Source organism: Dicentrarchus labrax, unplaced genomic scaffold, assembly GCF_905237075.1.
Source record: "Dicentrarchus labrax unplaced genomic scaffold, dlabrax2021, whole genome shotgun sequence".
Lineage (NCBI taxonomy): Eukaryota > Metazoa > Chordata > Actinopteri > Moronidae > Dicentrarchus > Dicentrarchus labrax.
This window is the reverse complement of record NW_026136718.1, coordinates 6,963,404-6,973,671: the sequence shown is the minus strand read 5'-3', so window position 1 is coordinate 6,973,671 and position 10,268 is coordinate 6,963,404. Positions and strand designations below refer to the sequence as shown.

Below are 10,268 nucleotides of genomic sequence, written 5' to 3'. Positions count from 1 at the left end.
ATTTGTCAGTCTTGCTTTTTATGAATACTGAGCATGGTCCCACGAGGGGTCTGGAATAAAAGTGTGCTCTTCAAAAATATACACAGACAAGATGCTTTCAAGCCAAATTAAACACAGGCATTTAAACCTCTGTTGGTAGATGCCACATGTAAATCACTAAGAAGGTCAGGCTACATGACCATCATAGTAGTAGAGTTTGATGCAACATGAAGGAATGTCGTGTCGCAGCCTTTCCCATTTTGTTTTATTTGAGCCTTTTTCACTCATATTTCAAACCACCTGTCCTCTCTGTCAAAAAATGTGTTTTTTGCTGTCCTCAAAGGATTTTCCACTGTCCTTTAAATGAAGACAAATTGCTGTATCTTGACCTGTGGGCTTTGCTCTATCTTGGTTGTGTTTTATCTCCTGATGTATAGCTCTCTGTAGCTGTCATTGCTTTAGACTCCACATTGTTCTGCTTATGTTTGGTGAGTGTTTTTTTTTTTTTTAATAGAAGGCAAGTCTCTGACTAGACGGGTTTGAAAAACACAGGGATGCTGTGTTTATTGAAGATTAGACTGAGTGACACTTGAGTCATGTACGGGATGACTTTACGTCACATCTCCACTGTTTGTCTCCTCTGTGTCGGTCTGCTCTTTCTAATAGCTCTAGTTTCTGTGTTGACAAAGACCCACTTTGGTTGAAAGTGCAAGCTGCAAGCTTTTAAAGCTTTCCTGAGATGTTTGCACTTGTCTTTCGCCCCTGCTATCTGTCCCTGTGGTGAAGAGTCCTAATAAACCCTGACTTTTCCTCTGCTTTACTGGATGTCTTTGTAAAGCTGTCTCTAGTCAAGTGGCCATGTTCACTGACCACTTGTTTGTGCTCCCTCATTCTAATGCATCCTCTCACAGTGCCTTTTTTCCTTATCTCACAGTAATTTTGCCTTCTCTCAAACTCACAGAGTGTTTTTTTCTCAACACTTAATGGTCACGTAATTCACTGTTTGTGTTCCCTTAAAACACTGTAGGGCAAGTTCAAAGAAACATTAAATTGATTTATCTATTATCATGGCATAGTGCAATGTGTTACAAGGGAATTCAGTACACGAGTTACAAGAAAACACTGCAGGTAAATATTTTAGGCAACTAACGATTTTTTAGACTACAAAATGTCAGAAATTTGTGAAAAAAAGTTGATGTTCATGATTACCAAGAACTCAAATGATGTCCTATTTTGTCTGACAACCACTTCATCCAATTCTATTCAATCTAGAAATGTAAAAAACACACAAAAGGCACATTTGTAGAGATGGAATTAGCAGATGTTTGGCATTTTTGTTCTGTAAATGACTTAAAAATAGTTACAGATTAAGTTTCTTTCATTCAACTAATCGTTTCAGCTCTTATCTTCAGCTGGAAAATCTGAATTTTATTGCTTTGCACAGCCAATATAGATACTGTCAGACTGTTAGTATATAAGTTCTTAAAGTAAATGACAAGGGATTCAAACCAAGATTTATTCAAATTATTCAAATATTTGAAAGCCATTTTCAAATACATTTGGTTTAAGCTTTGGCTGCTTGGTAACAGTATTTCAGTGGCAGCAGAGAGGCAATTTCAGAGCCAGTGAGAAGAGATAGCATTCTTCTCATTAGCACAAATTATTACAAGCCTCCAGTGACAGGGAGTTTATCAGTCTACCCTCTCACTGGATAAATCAAACATGAACAAATGGACTCCTAAGCAGCGCCAGTTAAACTGTAGTGTATCGAGAAGGACCAGGACAGGAGCGGAAAGGTGAGGGTCCGCTGGGGAAATCAGGCAGAAAGATGGGGTTGTGAGAGGGTGATGTCCCCACCAAAGCCTGACGTTTCTTTCGGTCACGCCTCTGGTATCGGAAGTTAAAGGGGGGTCGCAGTGCCGTGGGGCCTCCTATCTCTTCAGAGGAGGAATCAAACGCACCAGCAACTGGTGATTGCTGTTGCTGGTTTACTAGACATTCAGCAGACTCACTGGAAGATGAGCTGAGGGGGTTAGAGGGGTTAGCCACAACCGAGGGGTCAAAGGGCACAGGGTGAACGGGTGTGGGGTCAAACGGCGCTGGTTGAACAGCAGGGGGCAGCGTAGGGTCCGAGGGAACAGGCTGTGGATCGTATCCTGGGTCATCGATCGGAGGCGAGAAGGTTGGGATGGCAGGATCTTGGGGAGGAAGGTCTTGACCCTGAGGCTGCACTGGTCTGAGAATGTCCACATTCTGCAGACGAAGAGAGAAGATCACATAAACTGATATTTGACAAACTCACTCTCACTGGCTGCAAAAAGAGAGTAACAGTTATGCAGTATTACATTACACACCACAGCTCTAAAAAGGAGTGAGAAGACAACATAATTATAGCACAGAAGCATACAATTTTAAATCTCACACATAAGTTTAAACACACACATGCCCAACATACATTTGAAGACACACAAGATATGACAGAATGATTATACGGCCAGTGGCATTCATTCAGAAAGTTAAATCATGATTTTAAAGGTTGCTCTAGCTAGTAAAATCTGGAACAAAACATAAAACATTTATCAAATCTTGGGCAGGCAGTAGGTTATTACATTCCCAACAGTATTCCTACAGTGTGATTGACACTTCATATTACAAGGTTTTGCACGTTACTTACTCATTGACAATGACAGAAGAGAAGCACAATAATTGTATTATTTTTTATTTTTGGTAGACTTTAAAGGACCGGGATGTAGGATTTAATAACTGGCAACTTGGCATCTAGCATTGAAGTTGCAGATTGCAACTAACTGAACACCGCTCGTGTCTGTATTTGACGACCTGGGAAGGAGAACAGGCTGTGAAGTGTTTGGGAGAAACTACAGTGACTGCGGAGACATGGAGAATGCCATGAAAGTCGACCCGCAGTGTCTGTAGATAACGGTTCATTCTAAGGTAATGAAAACACAACACTTTCTATATTAAGATCATTATACTCTAATGAAAACATGCTGATGAATATTATTCAATTTTTGATCCTCCTTGTGTCACATCTATAGATGTTACACACTGGACCTTTAAGTCAAATTCCACATGTAGTCCAAAATATCCCCATTGATGTAATTTATTTAATTTCTTTGTCAACAGAGAACCTTGCAAGCCCTGAAAATTTTACAAATATGTTAGGGATAAGATGTATATAGTGGTGTATAGTTTTGATTGCATCACACAGAGGTTAATTAGAATGAGAGTGAGTTTGTATGTGAAATAAACCTGTTTCTGGTTCTGATTCAAATGGCAAATATTAACTACTACTTGTACCTGTACTTTGAACATCTCACAGGACACCTGAACATCAGGATGGACGTTCAAGTCTCCGTGCACAGATCCTGCACAGAAACCTGCAGTCTGAGAGGAAAAGATAAGACATTTTATTAATTTCTTTGGGGATACTGGTCACTGCAAGAACAAAAAAAGAGACAGCATAGAGCAGGGTCGGAAAAAAACAACAACATATAAATAAATAATAAAATAATAAATGAGAAAAAGGAGGAAAGGACCTGTCAGGCTTCTTTAATAAAAGAATCAATTACTGCAGCCTTTTAGTGGTGTCAGCTTTAAACTAGAAATTAATCTGTCATGTCATCAAGTAACACTTCCAGGAACTGCTTTGGTAATAATAAACAACATGCTGGCTGACTGATGTTTATTTAAGTTTTGTTAACATTAATTTGCATCATACCAGTGTCAAATTGTCAAATCTTTTTTTATTTTTTATTAATGGAGCATCTTCAGACAATGTTGTTCAATGATATCCCTCTTTTATCCTTAGAAGAAACCTTTTTATGTATTCAAAACAAGATTGGAATGACACATAACTGCTGTTTAGTTTGATTTTTCAAGCATTAACGTACTGTTTTACACTGATATTGCAGTTTAACATCTAATTTCAAAATCTATGTTGAGTACCTCTGTGTCAGAGTCGAGTGTCAGTCGCTGGCAGGTGCCACTTTCTGTCACTCCCTCTGGACACGCTTGGACTGTGTACTCCACAAAGCTTGCTTTCACTGGCACAACCTGAAATATAGAAATAATATTGTAAGAAAAGGGCAAATTGCACAAATACACATACACATACAGGCAGATACAGAGAGGTGGTATGGTTGCTGCACTATGATGGCTATCATCTTTGTTTTAGAGCACAAAAAAATGTTACCTAAGGTGAATTACTGTATGCAAAGAAGAGCAATATACTGAGCTTTCGTCCCCAAGCAAACAGTTCAATTTCTCATTTGCTCCCCAAACAAAAGCCTAGCCAGACAAGTGCCTTCAGTAATCCTTTGCAACCCTGCCAGACTCTTGTATGATTATGGTTATTGTGGAGCTGTAACAGTACTCATCTGGCACGCAGAAGCTCAAAGGTGCACTATGCCGTCCGCTCATGTACACCCAGAGATTTTTTGAAGTGCAATTCCCCAATAAACATAACATTCAACACACTGTTGTGTAATGAAATCAGCCCCGGAGCTTTGTTTGTCCCATCAAAGTTAATAACTGTATATGTAGTCATACCTGCGCTGCAGCTCTAGTGATCTTCTTGACTCCAAGCCCTGCACCCAGTGTGGATTGTCTCTTATAGGATGCCAGAGTGACCTGAGCAGTGGTCACTGCCTGTGGGCTGTCTACAGGCAGCAGGAGGGGGCAGGTTGGACAGGTCTGCTGGAGCTTCTCTGGGGGATCTATAAGGAAAATACAGATGGTTAAGTGAAAATGTGCACTGAAAGTACAACTCATAAAATACTGTATACAGAATATGTTGGGCAGAAGCACACTGGCATTAAATAAAAGCAGTAATCAGCAGTATTAAATAAAAGCTGAATTAGTAATATATGATGTCTTGGAACATCTCTTGTAAATAATTTGATAAAGCTCCTATGTTCCAACAGTACACCTACACAGGTGTTTTCACTTATTTTGTCTGATTTAGCGTTTTCATTGGTTTTGAGGGAATACATTCTAAAGATATAAAATTCCCTAAAAATACAACATTTGGCTTTTGAGCTGAGGTCTAAACAACCACAATAACTAACACCTGTGTAGGTATTCGGGGCCTTTAAGTGATCTAAAATAAAAATATTAAATCTCAGTTTGGGATTAGGGTGAAATCAATTGACATTTATCATGGTCGACATTTTGATTTGTCATAGTGGGAAATGCACAGGTGTAGCTAATTACATTAATTAAGGCTCAGTTCCATTATTAATGCTATTAGTTACACCTGTTTGTGACAAATTAAAATGTTTACATAAAGAAATGTCTATTCGGAGATAGATTTTCTTTTCTTTGCTTCCTGATGAGCCTTGTAAAAGCACGTTACTACCACAAATATTACTTGTTGTGAAATGTGAAAAACAGCAACAGCAGATCAGTGAGATAAATTAGTTTAAGAAAAACTTTTCTAAACAAAAAAAACCCTACAATGTGTCATATAAGACAATACAATTTTTTTCTCCCTATGATATTGGATTGTAAATGTGTCTTGATATATTCAAGGTCCAAGGTTTGGGGGGGATTTATTGTCATTCTCTTTGTGCGCAGTAATGAATCATTATACAGACAAATAAAATTACACTCCTTCAGGCTCCTGTGTATATAATTATGAACAGACACAAAGAGCTTCTTGAGCAAACCAGTGTTTACACTTTGTATTCAACTGCCATTCTGTACAATATAGTACAGAAGTATGAGTAACTGTCGAACTGCTGATCTAATGATATGTTAATGTTACCTGGGACAAGAGTGCAGTCATAGCTGTACAGGTATGAGTATCCCTCTGGTGTGTGGAGAATAGTGGTGTTACAGTTGCCAGAGATTTGCTGAAAAGAATAAATTGAAAGAAACATAACAATCTAAGAATCCAAGCCTTAGTAGGGACCAAAGTTTTATACCTTGAGAGTGAAGACATTTTTAGGAAGTGAGGACAATTTGACCGTTCTTCCTTCTTCAATGGACTGTTGGTGGGTTTAAATTTAGATGAAAGCTTAATGGCCAGTGCAATGGTTAAATCTCAGGATTAGGGGCTACACTGCATTACATCCCCTTCTACAAATGAACAAAACATTATGAAGAATATAGAAATGTACTTGTATCAAACAAAAACATATGCCAATAGGGGTAAGCAAAAATGAACATAAGCTTTGTTGAACTATGACACTTCAGATATTCAAGATAACAATGCTAGAGTGTTTTAAATAAGATACTGGGACATTTTTAAACTGCCCTTTTTGCAGTGCAGAGAACACTGCGTGTGAGTGAGTGGTCCAAATGTAGCACAAGTACAAATATTGTGTGTGTGTGTGTGTGTGTGTGTGTGTGTGTGTGCTTGTGCGTCCTACTGTTTCCATGAATGGTCTTATGTCACAGCGTTTCCATGGTTTTGGGCTGCCGATGTGACACTTGGTCTCCAGGACATCCAGGTCCAGGTAATACACATTGCCCGCTGGGCCCTGACATCCACAATGCAAACACGAGTAATAAGAGAGGCGATGCAAACAGTCCTGTGTGCTCAGATTTTCCAGCAGCACCAGTATTATTGAATATGGTAAAAACAGAAGCAGTGCAAATCATTCAACAAGTCTTCTGTCAAGCACCTTCATTTGTTCAGTTATATAATTAAGGAACCATTTAGGGGGAGTTCTGTGTAATATAACAATATTGATTTCAACACTGAAAACAAATGTCAACAATTTCAGCAGGTGTAACTGCAGACTTTTGAGGTCATGAAGTTGAATTGAGCCTTTGAGCTCTTAAAACCTGATCTATCTCACAGCCAGGCTACTATAGCCATCAGCAACTGACAGCATGAAGTTCATAAAGCTTGTTGTGTAACGTTTGTCCCAGTGGTCCTGGACTGAAATGACCTGGACTTTATTAACAGTCACTTCATACCTAAAGGCCTTTTTTCATGAAGCGTGAAAGGGGATGGCTTCTCATTTCATGACATAAAAGTCTGTACTTCTATTTTAATGTTACATTTATTATAAGCGACATGCACTGATGGCGGTCATTCATAACAAAGAGCAAGTGACAAATATTTATTGTTTTTAGTCTTTAGTGGTTGCACACTAATGTAATTGCTGCTCTTTTTCATGTCTTTTGATATTGTCCAGTGGTTCCCAAACTAGGGTCTGGAGACCACAACAAGTCCTCGAGAAGCAGAGTTTAATTTCATTATCCTTTCTCCAGAATGAGAGTCAGCACACTGTGGCAATGGCAGAGGATGATTTCTGATTAGAAGTTTGACTGTGCACAGTCATTTCTAACAACAAAACACAAATCTTCTCAAATGGGATCCCACTGACATGAAGATTGGCCACGGCTGGTTAAATCTATCAGTGTGTGACTTCCTTTTATCACAGGGATGTTTTGATATTTCAGCATCAACAGAAGGGAAAATAACCTTTCCACCCCACTTCCCCCGTTAAACATGAACAAATCACCCACTGACAGAGTATTACAACAACCCCAGGTAGCCTTCCCCTCTGGCCATTTGTCGCTGTACTGACCTGAGCGTGCAGGTGGACATTTGCAATGCGGTTGAGGGCAAACTTATAGCCATCGGTGCGATCCTCATTGATGTAAGTGGCAGCCAGACGAGACAGCTTCTCCACTGCTTTGTCATTACAGGGGATGGGAGCAAGTTCAATGGGACTCAGTGCAAAACCCTCGCCACACACACACACAGTGTGAATGGATAGCAGGGATAATAGCAGTAATAATGTGCAGATGGATTTGTCCATGGTGGCAGAGGTTCAGACAGGAGCTAAAAGACAGAGCTGGTTTAAAGTGAAGTTTGTTCTCTTTTGTTTGCGCTCACTCTCTGCAGTGACTTTTGGAATCAAAACAGGACAGAGATGTTGAAATGATGCCAAGGACAAAGTTTATTGGCTGATATTTGTGAATGAATGTTCTAGTGATTTGTTTAACCTGGAGAACATTCATTTATCTAAGACAAATAGAGTTAATGGAAAACAATTAATTCAATATATACATACATTCATATACATGCACGGTATTATTTAAGGCTTTTCTTATTCTCAGGGCAGAAGGTGTTTTAATTCTGATTAAAAGATGCATCTAGGGTATTTAAGAGAATGCAATAGTCCCCATGTATCTTATAATTTGTCTCATAGAATTACAACGTGGGTCATATTTTGTGGCTGTAATATGAACATCTCACCATGAGGGGTCACTGTGAGTCTGGTGTGCTGTACTGGAGGAAGATCTGTTAAAACTGTTGGTCCACCAGGCAGAACTGGGTTAATGGTTCACTGATATCCAGTTAATTAGACTAGCTGGTGTATTAGAACCTCGTAAGTCTAATATTTGTGTCTATTTTACTGAAAAGACCACTGACCCTCAATCTGTCTCAATTTACTTAAATGAGCAACAGTAATTATTTCAGCTGCTCCAGTTCATTGTGTTATTTACCAAAATGAATTCATATGAATTTCTTACAAATGGGATGCAAATGTGCTTCAAAGCAGTAAACAGCGTAACTGAGCTGCACTGTGTGTGATGGGTGGGGTTCACACTTTTGGAGCAGTCAGATTGGTTCCATTGTTCACAACAAGATCGATTAATGTCGGCAGTCAGGTAGAGAGTAGGACACAAGCAAGCACACTCACTCTCTCTTTGTCTCTGTACATAGGTACAAACAAACATATATTTGAGTTATCAGAGTTTAAACACTGATTTTTTGTGAAACTTGTGATAAATTAATGACTCAAAAATATCGTCTGTGTACACTGTAAGGGAATAATAAAATGCAATTTGTATTGTTACAGCAATCTGAGTCCAGTCCACCACTTTCATAGAAATATCTCAATATCTACCACATATATTGTCAAGAAATTTGCTACAGGTATTTATGGTCCCTACAAGATACATTTCAGTGACTGTGGTGATCCCTTTACTTTTCATCTAGTGCCACCAGCAGATCAAAGTTGTCCCTTATATCTCAGCATTATTCTATTGTTTACAACATTTTGAACACACATTCATGGTTCCCAGATGATATAATAATTATCCTTCCCCCCTGATTTTTCCTAGAGCTAGAGTGAAATGTGGTGAATACATTTACTTAAGTACTGTACTTATGTACATTTGAGGTACTTGTACTTCACTTACACTATATAGATTGTATGCTACTTTAAACTTCTGCGAGTGAAAAATTTACTTTTTACATGACATTCCAAGATTGTACATATAGTTTATAAAATATGTTATAAATAGTTATTATGTGCTACTTCTACTTAAGTAACACAGACGGATATCTAATGGATGGATTGCCCTGAAATATGATACACACATTAATTTCTTTAGAAGCATGAATTATAAACACTTAATGATCCCCTGAGCTTTCTTACAGCACCATCCTCAGGTCAGAATTTCAGTAAACCCCATGCTTTAGTTTATAACCAAACAACTGCCACACTAATAACATTTCCATCAGCTGTAGACCCACTTTCTGCAGTGCTAATAGCACATTTTTAGCATGCTGACATCTAACATTAATTTTGAATATCACATGTGCTAAACATCAGCATGGCAGCTTTGTCATTGTGAGCATGTTAGCATGCTGACATTAGCATTTTGCTCCAGTGTGCCTCAGTACAACCTCACAGACCCACTAGCATGGCTCTAGACCCTTCTTGTTTAAACTGTTCCAAATACATTTTCAGGGTTTAAATCATTTTAGCGATCAGACCATGTAAAGGCCATGATTATCAGTGAAAACACAGTTTGTTTATATGTTTCATGCTTTGTTCGTTTCTGTGGTAAGTTCACTCTGAGTGTAAATTATTTAACATCAAATTCAAGTGTAGTGGGTCCTTTCTACAAGCATCTGTCCAGGGATAATCATTTAACCCATTTCAAATATTCATTGAACCAGGTTCAGCTCTCAACAGAGGAGGGGGGAGGGAGGGAGGGAGAGAAAGAGAGAGAAAGGGAGAGAGAGGGAGAGAGAGAGAGAGAGAGAGAGAGAGAGAGACAGACTCACTCAGCAGAACAAATTCTGCTAATATCAGAAGAAAAAAAAGAGCTGCCTCAATGTTGTGTGTGCCTTTGTGTGTGTGTGTGTGTGTGTGTGTGTGTGTGTGTGTGTGTTTTCTTACAAGAGAATGCACGCTTGTGTTTGTCTGTGCGCACATTTGACCGTGCAGAGCCATGATTGCATGCGTCAGTGTTACCGGCAGCTAGTTGTGTTGCAGCAGAAAGCAGAAAGAGTC

At 38.9% G+C, this 10,268-nt stretch overlaps 1 protein-coding gene across 1 annotated transcript; it reads right to left on the bottom strand.

The window, feature by feature from the left end:
- Window positions 1-1,481: 1,481 nt before the first annotated feature.
- On the bottom strand, window positions 1,482-7,848 carry si:ch211-262h13.5 (uncharacterized protein LOC571127 homolog). Its single transcript, XM_051377973.1, has 7 exons — window positions 7,542-7,848; window positions 6,372-6,482; window positions 5,765-5,852; window positions 4,549-4,715; window positions 3,946-4,053; window positions 3,298-3,384; window positions 1,482-2,232 (listed from the first exon to the last, which is right to left on the bottom strand). The coding sequence occupies exons 1-7, from the start codon at window positions 7,773-7,775 to the stop codon at window positions 1,732-1,734; spliced, it is 1,296 nt and encodes a 431-aa protein (XP_051233933.1). The 5' UTR covers window positions 7,776-7,848; the 3' UTR covers window positions 1,482-1,731.
- Window positions 7,849-10,268: the final 2,420 nt, after the last annotated feature.